We start from the raw sequence: 19,056 nt of genomic DNA, 5'->3' as shown, positions 1-19,056 counted from the left end.
TAACTCAACTAATATAAAACATAGTTATCATGGGATATACTTTCAAACATCACAATAATCTAGTATGCCTGCCTTGTTAAAGGCATTAATTAAAATCATAGTTCAGAATATTTATTATGTTTTAAAGTAAATACCTTTAGTGCACTAAGAACAGCAGTAAAAATATTAAGCTGCACAGCCTGCTGGCGGACACCTTTGGCTTGTTTAACACATTCAGCAAAGTGATCCAACATCTGCAGTCTATAATAGAATAAGAGCAAATTAACAACACTTTTTACTCAAATATGGTCAAGAAATCAGAGATAAGAAAAGTATGACCTAATTGTTTAACAAATGATGCCTCAAGCTATCTCATTTCTATCTCATTCCCACAGCTGGTCCAATCAGATCTCTTCCGTCTGAATTAGTCTATGGACAGATGGCTATCAACTGAAACAAGAAAAGAGACTGAATATTAAGTATCAACCAGGAAAATGGCTTTTAACATGAACACCAGTATCCAAAAAAGTGTATGGCATATAGTAGGTGCTCAGGTTTTCTTGAATAGAGTAACAATGATTGATTATGCACCTGTGTGGAAGATTTTTAAGCTGAAAATAAAAAATTGTGGTACAGTTTTAAAAAATACTCTCAGAAGAAAATAGTACCTCATGCCCTATCCTTAGAATCTAATAGGGAGATTTTTTTAACAAAGATTTAGCTTCGGTCAATTTTTTTAATGTAAAAAAACAGAAGTGAGTTAGATTTTTATTCTTTCCAACATTTTTAAATGAGACAGCTAACAAAAATAAATCAATCACAGTCATTTGAGACTATTCTGATAAAAGAGAATGAGATCATTTCAGATTCTTCTAAAAAAAAAAAAAAATGGGGTTGGGCAAAGGAATCTAGAGAAATGGATTTAGTTCTAAGGTAACTATGACCTAAAGTAGGAAATCAAAATCTCCCTAAGGACACTATAAGGATTTAAGCTCAATTTACAATAGGACATGGATCTTGGGTCAAAGCACCCTTCAAAAATCACAGGCCCTGGCCGGTTTGGCTCAGTGGATGGAGCGTCGGCCTGCAGACTCAAGGGTCCCAGATTTGATTCTGGCCAAGGGCATGTACCTTGGTTGTGGGCACATACCCAGTAGGAGTGTGCAGGAGGCACTGATGGATGTTTCTCTCTCTCATCGATGTTTCTAACTCTCTATCCCTCTCCCTTCCTCTCTGTAAAAAGTCAATAACATATATTTTTTTTAAAAAAAATCACAGAATTCCTGCCTCCTATGGGAACTCCAGTGAGAACTACTGGGGACTAACACTGACTACTTCCACACTTGCTCTGACACAGATTCCCATTCTATCGATGGGTGAAAAGGCAGGGCATTACTCACAGTGCTTTAAGGTCACACATAAGAAGACACACATGGTCTCCAACATTACTGTTAAGCATCATTTGCCTGTACCTGACCTCGGATGCTTAACTTTTTAAAAAAGCGTATTTTAAAAATATCTTTCCTTATAAAATATTCATTTAATTTAATTTGAAAACTATTAACAAAAACTAATTACCCAGAAATAACCACTTACCCCTGGGTACATTCATTTTCTTTTAGGTCTTATTCTTATGTAAATACATGTACATTTTTATGTATTTTAAAATGCCAAACTGAGATGACTTCTTGCCCTTTATTTTACTTTTTTTCATTTATATTGCATAATGAGTATTTTCTGATATCTGTAAAAAGTATTCCAGCCTGTCATTATTTATTCCTCAATCACTGAATATTTGTTATTTATTATACTTTAAAAGAATTTATCTATTTATACATAACCTTGTTCCACAAAAGTGTTTGGCTATAATTAAAATATTTCTGGGTTCTAGCTCCCATAACTAGTTGGATTACTTTAAAGAAATCATAAAGTCTTAGAGCTGGATTTCCTTAGATTAAAACAAGGACACTAAAGTAGATACTTTATAAAATTCCTTTACATTTAAAGTTCTTTAACATTTTTATGGCAACCAATTGTTCTTAAAGATCATCTGGGTAAAGTAAAATTTCATATTTAAAAATTTCCACTCATTTTAAAAAGCAATTAACCAAGTAACCAACATTTTTAAAAAGATAACATTTGTGTTATCTTTTACATATAATAATATTTTTTAAATTATTTAAAATATATTCACCAGTTTATTCTATTCATCAAATTATTTATTCACTTGATTTTTAGATTCACTTGTTGATATGTATTTGTTGTTCATAATTTTTACCTTTATCTTTTTCTTCTTCTTCCTCTTCTTAAAGGATACCTTTCAGCATTTCATATAGTACTGTTTTGGTGGTGATGAACTCCTTTAGCTTTTTCTTATCTGTGAAGCTCTTTATCTGACCTTCAATTCTGAATGATAGCTTTGCTGGGTAAAGTAATCTTGGTTGTAGGTTCTTGGTATTCATCACTTTGAATATTTCTTGCCACTCACTTCTGGCCTGCATAGTTTCTATTGAGAAATCAGCTGACAGTCGTATGGATACTCCCTTGTAGGTAACTAACTGCTTTTCTCTTGCTGCTTTTAAGATTCTCTTTGTCTTTTGCTCTTGGCATTTTAATTATGATGTGTCTTGGTGTGGTCCTCTTTGGATTCCTTTTGTTTGGGGTTCTCTGAGCATCCTGGACTTGTAAGTCTATTTCTTTCACCAGGTAGGGAAAGTTTTCTGTCATTATTTCTTCAAATAGGTTTTTAATATCTTGCTCTCTCTTCTTTTGGCACCCCTATAATTCAGATGTTGGTACTCATGAAGTTGTCCCAGAGGCACCTTACATTATCTTCATATTTTTGGATTATTTTTTCCTTTTGTTTTTCCGGTTGGGCATTTTTTGCTTCTTCGTATTTCATATATTTGACTTGATTCTTGGGATCCTCTTGTCTGTTGTTGGATCTCTATATAATATTTTTTATTTCAGTCAGTGTATGCTTAATTTCTAGTTGGTCCTTTTTCATATCCTCGAGGGTCTCACTAGATTTATGGAGGATCTGACTAAATTTATCGGCGGTTTCTAGAAAATTCTTGAAAAACCTTGTGTGGTTTTGAACTCTATATTCAGTAGTTTGCTTTCCTCCATTTCTGTCATTTGTGACCTGTTTCTTTGTCTCTGCATTTTTTATGCTTCCCTGTGTTGGTAGAGTGGCTTTGTGTGCTAGGTGTCCTATAGGGCCCAGTGGCTCAGCCTCCCCAATTACCTGCGGTAGACACTCTTGATGCACCCCCTTGTGGGCTTTGTGCACAGTCTTATGGTAGTTAAGCCTTGACTGTAGTTGGTATCACTGGGAGGAATTGACTTCCAGGTCAATTGGCTGTGAGAATCAGCTGTGTCTATGGTGGGAGAAGTTCTGTGCTGGAGACACCCTTATGGGGCAAGACTTGCTTCAGTGGGGCTTTGGTGCTCACTGAGTCTGCCCCCTGAGTGTGTCCCTTATGGATCTGAGGAGTTGTAATCTGGATGGTCCCACTCTGACCACTGGGTACACTGGCTCTTGGATCTCTAAGGAGGTGCTAATTTAGACTCTGCCTGAGGCCACCCAGCAGGAGCTACGGAGAGATCTGCAGATTCCTCTTCTTTGTTTGGGGTTTGGAGGTGCCCAGATGTGGCCCAGCTGTGAAGCAATGCAAGCTGCTGTGGGGCCTTGGGCCTTCTTTTGGATGTTCTGGGTCTCTCTGACCCAGCTGCAGTTAGTTAAGTAATTTCATATTGCAAAGGGCCAGGGCACTCATATGCAGAAGCCTCTGCACACAGCTTGGGTGGGGTGGGGTCTCAGGGAATCAACAGGGCGGAGCAAACAGCTATGGCTAATCCTCAGCCCTGCCCTAAGAGGCCCTGGGTCTCACTGCGGTAATCGCTGCAAGCACCTCTGAGAGAAAGCCGCCCTCAAGTTCTGCCCGATGCCAGAGAGTCCAGTTTCTCCCTGTATGAGTCTGGGTCCCCAGAGACTCGCCGGGAACTGGCGTTCTGAGCAGTTGGGAGCTTGTGTCTCCCTTCCGAATGAAAAAGACAGCTGCGTCCTCAGTTGCCAGTCCTTTCCACATGTGCCTCCGTACCTCTGCACTTTATTTCCACACCTCTGAGTCTCAGTGTGCTTTTCTCTTTCCTTCTAGTTGTAGAATTTCCACTAGGCCAGTCTTCCTGTGGTTCTGGATGATGTCCGTTTTGTCTTTTAGTTGTGTTTTTGAAGTGGTTGTGTGAGGCAGCAATTTCCAGTGTTTACCTATGTTGCCATCTTGGTTTCCATAATAATATTTTTAAGGCATATTTGTAAAGTAAATTATCTGTGAAAGTTTTGCATTAATTCATTTTCTGTCTTCCTTTTGGGAAAATGACCATATATGTATTTAAAATGCCTACTAAATTTAGGGATGGCGATTGAGGACATAGAATATAGCAAACCAAAAGGTCCTATTAGAAAAAGAACCAGTTACCTTAGTTTCCCAAGTTCTAGACTTGGATCATCAAACAGACAAATGTTATTGGGGACTATTCCTTCAGTAACACAAACAAAAGACTTACCAAACCGATGCCCTTAATTAAAGATATAATCAAAACCTACTTATAAAATGGTGAACTATTATAATGGATACCAGATGCTAGTACACAGAGCCAAATCTTAAAAACAGTTTCAAATTATGTGGAATATTTTTGCATGCAATTTTTTAAATCATGTATGTATTCCTTATGTTATTAAATGTATAAGTTTAATGTTTTACCAGTAATACACCCTACTGCAGAGTTAACTGGGATAGGAAAATCTATAGTTTGGATATAATTTACATAAAATGACCTGATTGACTTTATACTAACCGGTGTTTATAAGAAACATGAGGAAACACTACACCAAAAAGAGCCACGGAAGCATCAATGACTGAAACTCCGAGAGGAAGAGGACCAGGCACAGCTTCTCCAGCAGGTATTCGTAAATAAATGGAGGATGGGTCATGCTCCAGAGCCCCACTTCCGGATGCACTGTTTGGCTGGAGCTGTAAAAGAATGACATGAAAATCATTCAAAAATCTACTTTAGGAAATTCACTTACTAAGAACTGGGCATGAAGAATAGAACAGGTGAGGAAGGAGAAAACATAATAAAACAAAGAAGAACAGAATGATTGAGTTTAAAAAATTTTAAATAGGTAAAAATATAATTTGGCCTTTTAAAAAAGCCATCAGTAACACCTTTTATAAATTTAAGAAAAAGATTGTTCATTCTAAAACATGTTTATGCTACCCACCTTAAAATGTGCAAAGCAAAGCAAAGGCACTTAAACCCACAAAAATTTCTTTAAAAGAGGCTTTAGTAACTCCTTTTAAAAGTAAATACGAGGTAATGTATTCAATGGGCAAAACAGTTCTAAATGCTCAACCTACTAACTCCCATTCCTCTCCAACCTGTCAGAAAACAAACTAAAACAAAACAAAACACCAATAATAAAAAATCCAGCTAAAACTGGTTTTGGCCATAGACACCACAGGGTATCTAAATATAAAGAATATTGAATAAAAAGAATTCACCAAATTCTAACTATTGCTGTTTACCTGTTTTCACTATTTGTTTACCACCAGGAAGCCATCTTTACATGTCTAAAAAAACTCAATGAAAATTAAACCCTAGTCTACAATATTTTCTTTTTAAGTGACAAGGTGTAATAATAAAATGGTGTAAGTGAAAACCACCATGTTCAATTAAGCAAGTGTTTCAGTTCCCTGTATGGTTTACTACCTGGTCTTCAATTGATTTATGATCAGTTTCTTGCAGCCAGGAGCCAAGAAGAACACTATCATCATAGTGACAGAGGGATCTGAGGAGTGAAGTAGTTGTGTTGGCTGAATTGTCAGTCAAAGTGAATTCTGCCACCAGTTCTCTAAGAAGTGCATTGAAAGACCCTGAAACACAGAACTTCAGATCAGATTAAGAAGAATTTTGAAGAAAATCACAATCATTGCCCACAAAGAATAGCAACATGTTCAACAGAAATAAATAATAAAGTTCCTATTTCCTATTAAAAAAATATGCATTAACTATTTCAATGCTGTTTTTAATATACAATAATGGTATTTCCTTTTTTACTATTGTATTTTGCCTTTTAGCCCTAATTATTTAAAGTAACCAAAAAAACTCAAATAGAGAAAAGATTGTTCATTTTAAATATATTAAATATGATATGATTATTATTTTATTAATTATCCAATGATATACAAACACTAAACCAGAGCATGTCAAAATTCTTGGGCATGGTTGAACTAGAAACAAATCAATGACTTATTTTAGCATTAACGTTTTAAATTATATTTAATTTCTGTCAAGTTCATTACTAGTTTACCTCCAGATTCCTACATTATTGGAAATTTTGTAATATATATGAGGTAGATTAGGATAGTTATTAAAAGCATAGACTTCAAAGATGAGCCAGCTGGGTTTGAATCCAACCTCTGCCACTTACTAGCTCTCAGATTTGGGCAAGTTATATTACCTATATGTACCTAAGATTCTTCATTTTATAAAATAGAGTTAATCACCTCATAAGGTTGAGGTTAGAGTTGAAGATGTTAATACCTGTAAAGGGCTCATAAAGGGGCCAGGAGCACAGTAAATGCTGTGTTCATAGTCTATATGAAGAAAAGGAAAATGGTTGTCTGCCTCTGCAGAGTAAGTCAGTGGAAGAGCCATGGTCAGAACTCTAAGAACCGGAAAGGGACATTAAAAAACTTTTATTAGCCCAGTCAGTGTGGCTAAGTGGTTGAGCATCGACCTATGACCCAGGAGGTCCGGGTTTGATTCCCAGTCAGGGCACATGCCTGAGTTGCAGGCTTGGTCCCCAGTAGGGGACGTGCAAGAGTCAGCTGGTCAATCATTCTCTCCTCATTGATGTTTTTATCTATCCTTCTCCCTTCCTCTCTGAAGTAAAAAAAAAAGAAATATTTTTTAAAAAAGAAAGAAAAACTTTTATTAGCTACCGCAAATCATATTTACCTTCATAAGTTTTTGGAGGTAATAAAGCCAAGATATCATACAGTCTTAAACGGACCATTGCAGCACTAGCTTTCAGATGAGCTCCATGAGCTTTAATTACAGATGGAATACTAAAATATCAAAAGTATGGTTAGTATCATCTTATTAGAATAAGTATTACTTATAACCATTTTTTTCAGCAATGTATCACTGTACTGACAAATTTACAGTACTTCAATAAGTATTAGGTTTTCATTCAGTTTATTTTGTCAACTTTACTGTTAGTAACAGAAACATTATAAAGTACAATTTTATTTCAATATATATCATTACTGCAATTTTAAAAGTCATTTTATAAAAATAAAGTTTTATGTGTTTCCTATATGATACTAGAGAGAAGTAAGTACAAAACATGACTATGTATCAATATGTGAAATTGGAAATTGTCATGATTGTTTACTTACTGCGACATCATAGTCATGGCACATTCAATAGGGGTCATCAATTTTCTAATCACATCTTCAGTTAGGAGTTCAGGACAATGTGCAACAAAACTCCTCATTGCTAGATAAAATTTTCAAAAGGACAGATTTGCAGCAGTTTTTGTGAGGATAAATAAATTTATAAAATTATATAAAGGTACCTACAATTCTTATTATAAAATATAAAGTTCTAAAACCAGGTAAAACCAAAAGAAGAACCAATTGCAACTATAGAGAAAAATCATTAGAAAAGGCTAGAAGGGTGGGCAGCAGAAACGGAGTGAGGGAAGATAACTTTTAGGGAGATTTCTGTGAGTAGGAATTCAGAAATCTATAACCCAACATGAATCTAGATGACTACAAAGAAAGAAGTTTCCAGACAGAACCAAGAGTGGACACGGTGTACTGACAAATTTACAGTACTTCAATACAGTTTCTTTCAAGGTGCATGAATTTGTGCACTGGGTCCCTTGTTATCTCATAATTAGCAAACTGGTGTACATTATTTACAAAATTTCTTTCTAAATCTAAAGGTCTACCAACTTTAGATTATATAGTAAACTTACATATAAGTTTATATTACAAATTTACTACATATTAAAATAAAAATTTTAAGTAGTTCTTTTCCTTCACTTCACAAATATTTTAGTAATAAAAAAATATTCTGAAAGTGCATCCTTTTCAGTTCTTACCACATAAAGCTCCAGCACGGCCTTCCAATGTTACCTGCCAGGTAAAAGAATCGCCTCGGGCCTTCTCAGCCTCCAGTTCCTTTAAAGAACGAGGGAAAACATTTCGCCACAGTAACAACATCTTCGGTAGATGATAACGAACGACAGATGGTCCTAACCGAGAAAAGGAAAATCCAAAATCATACATGTATATACATATATGACATACTTTACAATAAAAAAATTTTAAAAAGAGCCCCACACAAGCTTTAATAATAGCTAGCATTTCACTCTATCTTTATCTCTAACATTAATACCTTAAATTTTCTTTATTGTCTACTGACAGTCATAGAATAAGACAAAAATCCTACTTCAATATCATTATACCTAAAGTCATAAGTGCTCCAAGTAAAAGCCATCCAGCTTGGGTGCGCTGTAAAGACAGCCTGCTGTTTTGGGTAGCAGTTCGTAAGAGATCTTCAGCAATACTAACTACCATCTGCAAAAAAAGTTAAAGAAATCAAATAAGAAAATACATAGCTAATATACTTTATTAAGACAAAAGCTGTCCCTTTTTGTTGTTGCTGCTAACATGTTTTTAAAGAGGCAATTTTGAGACCTACTCAAACCCAATTGTACTGATGACTCTGAGGAGACCCAGAACAGCGTAGTGGTTAAGAGTGAGTTGTGGAGCCAGTCTGCCTATTGTTTCCTGCTTTCTGACCTGGGACAAATTAACCTCCCTCTCTCAGGTCCCTCACTGGCAAAACAGGAGTAAGAGAAGTGCCTACTTCACTCTTTTGAGGATTAAATAAGTTCATACAGCAAAGCACTCAAAACAGTGCTGGTCCATGTACCCACAAAACTACTATTATTGGTACTATTATCCTATATTCAAAGGTTTGTTGAAGTCCTATTATGCAAATACAATTAAGCTAACCTTACAGTGCTTAGAGTGTTAAAGAGAGAAGGCGAAGGAAAAATGGGAAGTAACAAGTAGCATGTAATTAAATGACAAATAGTACAAAGGTGGTAGTGGTCAGAAAAGCTACCAAAGACTGAATAGTTTTGAAGAGATTTCATGAAAGAGATGAACATGAATTGGGTCTCTAAACAAATAGATAAGTTTGGTACAGGTGAATGAACAAGAAAGGGGAGAAATTCTATAGTAAGAGATTAGCATGAGCAAAGGCATGGAAACTGAAGAAAGCAAGATGACTAGTCTGACTTAAGAGCAGTGAGAAATTAGAATGAATGGGTAGAGTTTGCCAGAGTCTGAGTACTAGGTAGACCCTAAGGGACTCTGAACAATGTGAAATATGAAAGTGTGTGGAAGAGATGGGAGAAAAAGATATCAAGGATAATCAGCCACGACACAATTGTATGACAAAGGGAGGAGGAAGCCTAGATTCAAATAGTAACTATGAAACTCAAAGGAATGAACTCACAGGTCATGGGCCTAATAACTGAGAAGAAGAAAAAAAGAAGTTAAAATCTAGCCCAAATCTGCCTATATAAAGTTGCAAATAATATTTATAAAAATATTCCTGAGAAGAAAATCATGATGGTAGTAGGAGGTTAGTAGAAAGGAAAAGAAAGAAAAGTAACTGATTTAAAAAAACCCATTCAACTCTATTATCTAATGCTTAATAATGGCAATAGCATATTAGCATATTCTCTTGACATCTTTTAATACAGCAGTGTGAATTTTTATTTCTAAAAGCTGAAAGAAAAGCTTTGATTTCTAAATTATATTAATTACTTATGGTTTTTCTCTAAAATAAATTATAAAATGATACTATAACCAAACAAAAGTTACTTGTTATTCCTGTGTCATAATTAAATATCAAATTTTATAGTCTGTCAATTCCATTTTAGCAGAATACTTATTTTATAATATCATAGTAAAACTGTTGTCTGTCTTCTGATCACCTCGTTCAACAGTAAACACAGAAGGTATTCCAACAGACTGAAGCCCACATGACAAACACTTGCAAGTCTAGGATTTCTGTCCTACCTTTCCCTTGGCATGAGGAATGCCCAGTGGACACTGATGGACTCCACCTAACAGGGCAGCCATTGCAAAACTGTATCCACTAACGGCTTCTGGTGAAGTTTTCAGGTTGTTGAGCCGCTCTGCACACCTGTCTAGAAATGGTGTCAACTGGAAAGGCAATGCCACAGCCACACAGCGCAAGCACCAGGCAGCAGCGAGCCGAGCAGCCATACTTGGATGAAGGAGCACAGAAGTCACAGTCTCCAAAAGTCCTAACAAAGAAAACACTCAAAAAATCACTCTTTAATGAAGCCAAGCAATGTCATGAACAAAAGACTGTACAATAATTAAAATCATAATTATTATGGCTTCAAACATACTTTCCGAACTTTGCCAAAAACACATACATTACCTCATAAATAGCAAAATACTTTAAAGGAACATTTTCTACAAAGAACATAGTATAATTACATTCAATAAAATATAAATGTGGATGTAAAATTAAATGAAAGTATTCAGCAAATTTTAGTCAAAAACTACCATGACTTTTTTGTTTCCCCAAACTTTATTTCACTATTTAATTCAATACTATCACAGTGAATTTTAAGTTAAATAAAACTCTACTTGTACCAAATGATCTAAACTGCTAATTTGATGACAAGCAACTAACCAGGAGCGAAATATCGATTATACTATGATTTTAAAAAATGGTAAAAGAATATTTCTGCAGGTAAGTGGATATCATACCTATAGACGCTTCCTGAATTAGAGGGGAGGCAGTGGCGTTGAGGCTCTGCACCAGGCTCCCCAGCTCCTGGAGGGCGCAGACCATCACGTGCTGGCTGGCTGCGATGTCTGCCGCTCCAGACTTGTTTTCACTGCTAGTGTCATTCACTACTGCTTCTGGAAACACAGCAGCATGTCCTCAATGAGCGTGAGTTAAATATAATTTTCTTGATCTACATAATTATATTCTTAAATCATCCTACTTGATGCCTGAGTGTTAGAATTCTGTATGCTATTTCTCAGCAGAAAATTTATGTAAATAATAGTGAAGTAACCTAAAAACATTATTTAATGACTTCACGACAATGCTTTAATACATATATACTGAGATATTTTGTCTGCTTCTAAGATAAGACCTAACTTTAGTAAGCAGCAGCAAACTACAGTGTACAAAAGCACAGGCTCTAGAGAAAGAAGACTTGGGTTCAAACCCCAGTTTCCCCAGTCATATTAGCTATCTGGCGCTGGGCAAGATACTCAGCCTACCTAGGTCAAGTTCCTCCTCTGCTGAAAGGGTTAAGTGCCTATCTTGAAGAGTATTGTTACAATCAGTCAGTGCATATAAAGAATTTAACACAGTGCTGCCCTCAATACATATTTAATAAATTTTAGTGGCTATTATTGTTACTTACTATTATTACTGCTATTTTCAAGTGCTGCTATATATTGATAGTATCATCAAATTACTGACCAGAAAGTGAATATGTAAGGAAAGAGGCTTTAGAACTTCTTAGTGGAATGTTCCTCAAAGTCCCCATTCACTTTGCTGCCCCCTCCCATCACCTTTTAATGTCCACTAGACTTGGAATGTATTTAACATAGAACAGCTGTAAATCCCTTGTGAATTTACTAATTGAGAATACATTCTGGCCCATAAATTCCAGATATATAGCATTATATTTAATTAAGCTTTTAGGATTTTTAAATCAAATGACTACTATGGCCTTAAGATTAATAACTCATAAATGACAGTAAAACTTTCTTACTCTTTTTGCATTCACTATGAATTACTAAATTATAAAATATAGAATATAGAATAATAGAATACAATAAATTAAAACATTATGGACTCTAATTAAATAGCTCTTTTCTTCTTAGCAATTTCTGGACTTAGAAATGCATGGATTCTTCCTTTGATTACCAAACTAGAAGCTGCCTGAACAGGTAGGCAGTTCTCTGTATCTGGTTCACTATTTTCCTCCCACAATTTGGTAGTATTTCCTGCACTCAAACATTTCTTCAATGAATCAATGTACAAAGATTTTTCAAGTTGTACGCCTAGAATATATTCTCTTTTAACATATCCAAAGACCTACTAGTATACCTCATTAACTTAAGCACCCTTTAATTCATAATTTATAATTTTTCAGTTAGCCTTGTACATTTAAAAGATGGTTTGCAAAGATATAAACAACAAAAACTATAACTAAACTGTGTGTACTTATAAAACTTATAAAATTATTTTCTCTAAATATAAATTACTGATTATTATCTTTCATTAAATTCTTATTTCTAAGGACCTCTATTAGGCAATATAATGTGCCTGATTAAAGTTAATGTATATTACCAAGAGTGATAAAACTAAACTGTCTTATAGAATTTACATTTAACTTGCTTTGATTTCCTAATCGAATTGTAAGCTCCATAAAGGCAGGAACTTTATCTCACTCACTAGAGGCCAATGCACAAAATGTGCAAGGGGCTCGGCCTCTGCCGCAGCAGCGGCTGCCTCTGCCTCGGTGAAGTGGCTGCCTCTGCCTCGGCCCCCACCACCACAGCTTCGTCCAGAAGGTTGCCTGGTCTAATTAGCATATTATGCTTTTATTATTATAGATTATTCAAACCTTAAAGTACTGCTTTGGAATTTCAGACTATTTGTTAAACTAAAAAATTTATAAACTTGATACTTCTTAGAAAAGGATTTCTTTTAATTATGAATTACTGGGGTTTCACAATATATCCTATAATGTGCTAAAGCCAGCTGTAATTATTTTTCTCAAGTCTTCATATTAAGTCTAGTAAGGGAGGGGAAAAACCAACATGTGTATATAAAATAAAAGGCTCCAAACACAAAAATCACATTGATTATTCCTTAAAGAGAGCAAAGTAATACTGCTGTGTACCAGGAGAGCTATAAAATCAGTATAGGTACTTAAAATAAGACAAAAACCCTAATTTTATAAACATGCTACCAAAATCTTTAAAAACTATTTCACTAAAATTATGTTGCTTTAATATCAAATAAGAGTACTCAATAAAATGACTGTTAAAATACAACCCAGAAAAATATATAAATAAATCAGATGTTGGTATCTATATATATAAAAGCCTAATATGCTAAGTGTCCAACCAACGTGCACTGACCACCAGGGGGCAGAAGCTCCAACCGGTAGGTTAGCTTGCTGCTGGGGTCTGGCCAATTGGGACTGGGTAACATGGGCGGGACACACCCTGGAGCCCTCACACAGTCCCTCCGCAGCCGGCCAACCTTCCATAGTCCCTCCCCAGCCAGCCAGCCCCAATCAGCCCCAAGAGGGACTGGGCGAGATGGGCCGGACACACCCTGGAGCCAACCTCCCGCATTCCTTCCCCAGCCTCTAAAATATTTCTTCTAATTAATTTTCTTTCAATGTGCACAAATTCATGCACCAGGCCTCTAGTTTATTAATAATAAAAAAGAACTAAATGACTAAGGCAATCAATAACATTATTACATCAATCCTTACCTACTACTTTCATCTGTTTTCCAATAGCTTGGCATATTTCTTTAGCAGCTGCAATCTGGGCTTTTTCACCTAGCAAGCTGCCCACGGTAGCTCTCAGGATAAAGGAGACACATCGTCTTGAGTACACAGCCTCTACATGTGTTTGTGTTGCCCGAGGATGAGAAACCAGATCAAGTACGTGGGATAAGAATGTAGCAAAGCTACGCTCCAACCATTGACCACCCAATGTTGTGACAAAAACAACATATGCCTATAAATAGATTAAGATACAACTTCAAATACATGTTTATAAATGAACTGAAATTACAGATAAAGCAACCACAGAAATAAGTGACAACAGCATGCAAATAAATTATATTTGAGATTAAAATACAGAGAATTTAAAACATGAGACATTTTTAGTACTTCTAGTATAGGAATTCTCTTTGACTGACATAGTTAAGACAATAGCTTTGTGAAGAACACAGTGAGTGGTAAAGGATGAAAGGGAAGCTGAATTTATCCTGGTTATGAAGAAGGTAATAGGTTATAGGAATAAGAAAACCCTAACACACTAAATAAATACAGACCTAGAGCTACAAATCACTTGCTTTTGACTTCAAGATAAAAAATGGTTACTTCTATTTACACTTGTTTCAGGAAAAAGAAATAGTTGAAGTGATTTTGACTAAAATCACAATGAAATATTTCATCTCATTAGGCATTATTATTAGATCATTAACCATAACATCTTACTTGGTGTTATTATTTTAAAATTATAATTCTAAGTCAGGTTTAATTTCAGAATTACATTGGTGATTAACAATTTATGAAAACCCAAAGTATTAACCAATATTTTTAGCTACAGGGTCAGTGATCAAAATTAAAATCTAAATGTCTCAAGCTACCTAAATAACATTTAAATTACAACAGAATTATTTCACATCTGATTTTCTAAAAAGTAAAATTTTCTTAAATGTTTATATAAATAGTAGGCATAGGCTTATTCATATATCATTAAATATCTAACCTTGCCATATAAGCATGCAATTTGGAGTTTAAATGTATTTCATTCATTTCGTAAAAGAAATGTTTTGAAAGAAACCAGACATTAAAAATCTGTGTGTGTACTATACTTAGTAAGAGTCCTCCATGAATTTTCACAATGATATGAACAGAACTCTTTTATACATGTATTACAAACCTGTGTGACTCCAACTCTCACTTCACGATTAACAGACCCTCCAACTTTTAACATTTCTCCACCACTCTTTAAGAAACCTGACCCTCCGCGCAGAAATCCTGTGGCCATGAGTTCTAAGACTTCATCAAATGTCGCTCGCTTCACATTCTGGCGCATTACTTTCAGGATGAAAAGTAAAATTATAAACAAAATAGTTTGTTATAAGTTAAATAAAACTTTCTAATAATCTAGCTTGAAAAGTCAAGTAATTATTTTTAAGCATACCTAAGTTACCACAAAGGAGATAAGGCCATTGAATTTTCCTATTTTCTTAAAATTGACAATGTACTTGTAAAAATAAATTCAATTTGAAGCAAAAATGCTAAGAATAGAAAGAACTAAAAATCAAAATCAATTCAATAAATCTATGACAGAATAGTCTAATAAAGATGTAACCTCAATATGTGTAACACAAGGACAAAGCATATACCCACAGCAGATACTACTAACTGATCACAGACAGCTTCCTTCCCAAAACTGAGATGGACACAAAGAAACTTCGTCAGTTACCAATGCATTACAATGTCACTGGAGCCCTAGCCGGTTTTCTCAGGGGTTAGAGCAGTGGTCGGCAAACTCATTAGTCAACAGAGCCAAATATCAACTATACAACGATTAAAACTTCTTTTGAGAGCCAAATTTTTTAAACTTAAACAATATAGGTAGGTACATTGTTATTAACTTAATTAGGGTACTCCTAAGGCTTAGGAAGAGCCACACTCAAGGGGCCAAAGAGCCACATGTGGCTCGCGAGCCGCAGTTTGCCGACCACGGGGTTAGAGCGTTGGCCTGCGGACCGAAGGGTCTCTGGTTCGATTCCTGGTCAAGGCACGTACCTTGGTTGCAGGTTCGATCCCCGAATCAGTCACGGCTCATGCAGGGGCAACCAATCAATGTGTCTCTCTCACACCAATGTTTCTCTCTCTCCCCATTCCCCTCCTCCTTCCCTTCCACTCTGTCTGAAAAATCAAAGGAAAAAATATATCTCGGGTGAGGATTAAAAAAAAGTCACTGGATTACAGTTGTCTGGCCATCTTTGGTATACAGGTTCATATTTTATGAAGTCCTTTCACATATAGTAGCGAATATAATCTTCACAAAAATTCTGAAGAGACATAGAGCTCATGATTAAGAATGTAGGCTTTAGAATGTAACCGCCTGAATTTTAAATTTCAGCTCTGACACTTAACACAACACTTAAACAAAAATTATATGATCTCTCTAAACTTCAAATATCTTGTTTATAAAATGGCAATAACAACAGTACTTACAATTCACAGGTCTTTTGTGAGGATTAAATAAACAATTCTGTTGTATGCTTAATTCAATGCCTGGCACAGAGCACTTAAAAAAATGTTACCTGTCATCGTCATCATCTAATTCACAGACTGACATAATTATTATTATTATTATTTTAAATATATATTTTATTGATTTTTTACAGAGAGGAGGGGAGAGGGATAGAGTTAGAAACATCAATGAGAGAGAAACATCGATCAGCTGCCTCCTGCACACCCTCTACTGGGGATGTGCCCACAACCAAGGTACATGCCCTTAATCGGAATCGAACCCGGGACCCCTCAGTCTGCAGGCCGACGCTCTATCCACTGAGCCAAACCGGGTAGGGCGACATAATTATTATTAAAGATGAAGAGAACAAAGCTCAAGGGGTTTCACAACTAATAAACATAGGAGCTAGGACTTGACTCTATAACATCTGACTCTCCTTCTCTATAGATATGGAGTAGGGGTGAGGACACAGCACAGCTGGCTCTGCTCAGCTCTACACACCACTGCCCCTGAAGCATCTCCATGAGATTGGGAGTCACAGGAGATGTCACATGAAAAGTCAATGCTGCCTCTGATTCTGTTCACAACGATGGCCAAGAAAAAAAGAACAATAATACTATGTTACAAATGGGGATCTAGTCATCAAAGATTTAAAATAAAAAAGCGTATCAAGTGTCTGATTTAAAGCCCTTGATTATCATACAAAATCATTGCATAAATCTTACTTGCTTGTGTTCAACATACTTGCTGTAATACTACCTTGTACATTATCATCATAAAAAATTTCTTGACGATACCAAGAAAAAACGCCATTTGGGTACTTTAATGTTATGAAAAGTAGAGAAATACCTAATGATTGAAATCCTTTAAAGTGACTTGCTGATGAGTAATAACTCATTTAGAAGGAAGCATCCCATGTACCTTCAAGTGTCTGCGACAGTCTAGGTCAGAGGTTGGAAACAATGGTACCTGTTGCCTGCTTTGGCATTAGTGCTGTCGCCATGACTGTTCCTAAGAGTTTAGACACTGCCACTCGCACTCCATAATTTGAGTTTTCCAAAGCCTTAAAGCAGAGAGTGGCTATATTTTCCAGTTCAGCAGTCCACATGAACACAGCTTCATTCTGTAGTTCTAGTAGACACTGTCATTAAAAAAAAAAACACAAAAAAACTAAATTACACCCTAAAACTTCCACTTCCAGAGAGGGCATAACAAGAACCAGATTTACTCTCCAGAAATAAACAAAATGTTGGACAAAAAATATAAAACAACAGTTTTCAAGGCACTGGACATCAGGAGATAAAGGATAGTGATCCTTAAGAAGTGGAAAACAAGCCAGGTGAACCCTACAGCATTATAAATTGGTCTAGTACTAACCTTGGCAACTGCACATCGAACAGCCATGGACCTGTCAGTCAAGAGGGACCTGGCATTCTTGTAAATATCACGATGCGAAGAGGCTGCTGCACCACCCAGCCCATTCAGAACTTTCTGTAGACTCATTAAGATTTCACTTCGCCCTTGAGACTACACTCAAACATAAAGAAAAGTTAAAACTAGATTGCAAAACAAATTCCACATTTAAACAAGAACATACCAAAACACAAAAATTCTGTAGCCCTAACGGCCTTACCTCTAAATTGTAAATAGTAATAAAAAATAAAATTAAGTATTCTAGAAAGTACCTGAAAGGTAAAAACAATTACTAACTTCAATTAAATTGTATCTTTCTGAGAAATTAGGTTACAGCAAGTAAACACATTCCCATGTTTCCATGACCTGTTGAAGTGCAATATAATGAGACTATGAAGACAAACTCAAAAGCTTTAGTATCATATCTTAAGGACCCACACTTTCAGAAAGTGAAAGGTTAAGTAAAAAGTAGTTAAAAAATAATATAAGCCATCTAAGAGAAAGAAGACATCCAACACATTTTAAAAACTTGTCAGTTATGCTAAATTCTCATTTTCTTGTGATGAATTCAAACTCTTGTTTTCATATACTTATAGTGCTTGATTCATGTTTCTAATAGCATATTTATTCAAATACAGATATCACTCACCAGACTATAAGCTTTTTGATGTCAGGAACCCTGTCTTATTCATCTTTATATGCCCAGTGCCTGACAATATGTCCTCAATTCTTACTTAATAAATAAATAAACAAATAGTTCCCAGAAGACACTGTCCAAATCTTTAGCTTTCCAAAATAAGGAAATTAGACTATGAGAGTCCAGGGCTTAGGCTATTTTTAGTTAACTTCAAGTTGAAAAGGAATTTTCAAAAGTATTATCAAATTGACATGACAAAACAGAACTATTTTTACTTGACAATAGCTGCTGTGAATAGACTAATGTCCCCCTACCCAAAAGATTAGTTCACGTCCTAAGTGCCATTACCTGTTGACATGACTTTATTTGGAAATAAGGTCTTTGCAGGTGAAATCAAGTAAAGAGGAGGTCATACTGGACTAGGAGGTGCGTCCTAATCCCATGACTGGTGCCCTTACAAGAGAAGACTTTAGATACAGAACACAGATGAATAGGGCAAACACCATGTGACAAGGAGGCAAAGTCTGGAGAGAGGCATCTACAAACCAAGGAATACCAAGGAATGCCAAGGGTTGCCAGTAACCTAACTAGATGCTAGAACAGCCGTGGGCAAACTATGGCCTGCGGGCCGGATCCGGCCCGTTTGAAATGAATAAAACTAAAAAAAAAAAAGACCGTACCCTTTTATGTAATGATGTTTACTTTGAATTTATATTAGTTCGCACAAACACTCCATCCATGCTTTTGTTCCGGCCCTCCGGTCCAGTTTAAGAACACATTGTGGCCCTCTAGTCAAAAAGTTTGCCCACCCCTGCGCTAGAAGGCAAGGAAGACTTCCCAGAAGGCTTC

At 35.9% G+C, this 19,056-nt stretch overlaps 1 protein-coding gene across 5 annotated transcripts in view; it reads right to left on the bottom strand.

Annotated features, from left to right (window-relative positions):
• HEATR5B (HEAT repeat containing 5B) overlaps positions 1-19,056 on the bottom strand; it is a 73,783-nt gene that overhangs the window by 46,469 nt on the left and 8,258 nt on the right. For 4 of the 5 annotated variants that reach the window (XR_004971882.1, XM_036334848.1, XM_036334851.1 and 1 more), the window contains 13 exons: positions 17,535-17,684; positions 17,127-17,298; positions 14,829-14,986; positions 13,646-13,895; positions 10,881-11,036; positions 10,155-10,405; positions 8,525-8,636; positions 8,159-8,311; positions 7,449-7,548; positions 7,006-7,115; positions 5,755-5,918; positions 4,840-5,015; positions 135-240 (listed from right to left, as the gene is read on the bottom strand). Coding sequence is in view for 4 of the 5 variants with exons in the window: in XM_036334848.1 (XP_036190741.1) it covers positions 135-240; positions 4,840-5,015; positions 5,755-5,918; positions 7,006-7,115; positions 7,449-7,548; positions 8,159-8,311; positions 8,525-8,636; positions 10,155-10,405; positions 10,881-11,036; positions 13,646-13,895; positions 14,829-14,986; positions 17,127-17,298; positions 17,535-17,684 (2,058 nt within the window). In the remaining variant the exon portion in view is untranslated. Of the gene's footprint in view, positions 1-134; positions 241-4,839; positions 5,016-5,754; positions 5,919-7,005; positions 7,116-7,448; positions 7,549-8,158; positions 8,312-8,524; positions 8,637-10,154; positions 10,406-10,880; positions 11,037-13,645; positions 13,896-14,828; positions 14,987-17,006; positions 17,299-17,534; positions 17,685-19,056 lie in introns of those variants that run through there. The other variant, XM_036334850.1, reaches the window with a different exon arrangement.

Source organism: Myotis myotis, unplaced genomic scaffold, assembly GCF_014108235.1.
Source record: "Myotis myotis isolate mMyoMyo1 unplaced genomic scaffold, mMyoMyo1.p scaffold_m19_p_14, whole genome shotgun sequence".
NCBI lineage: Eukaryota > Metazoa > Chordata > Mammalia > Chiroptera > Vespertilionidae > Myotis > Myotis myotis.
This window is presented reverse-complemented; position numbering and strand designations above follow the sequence as displayed.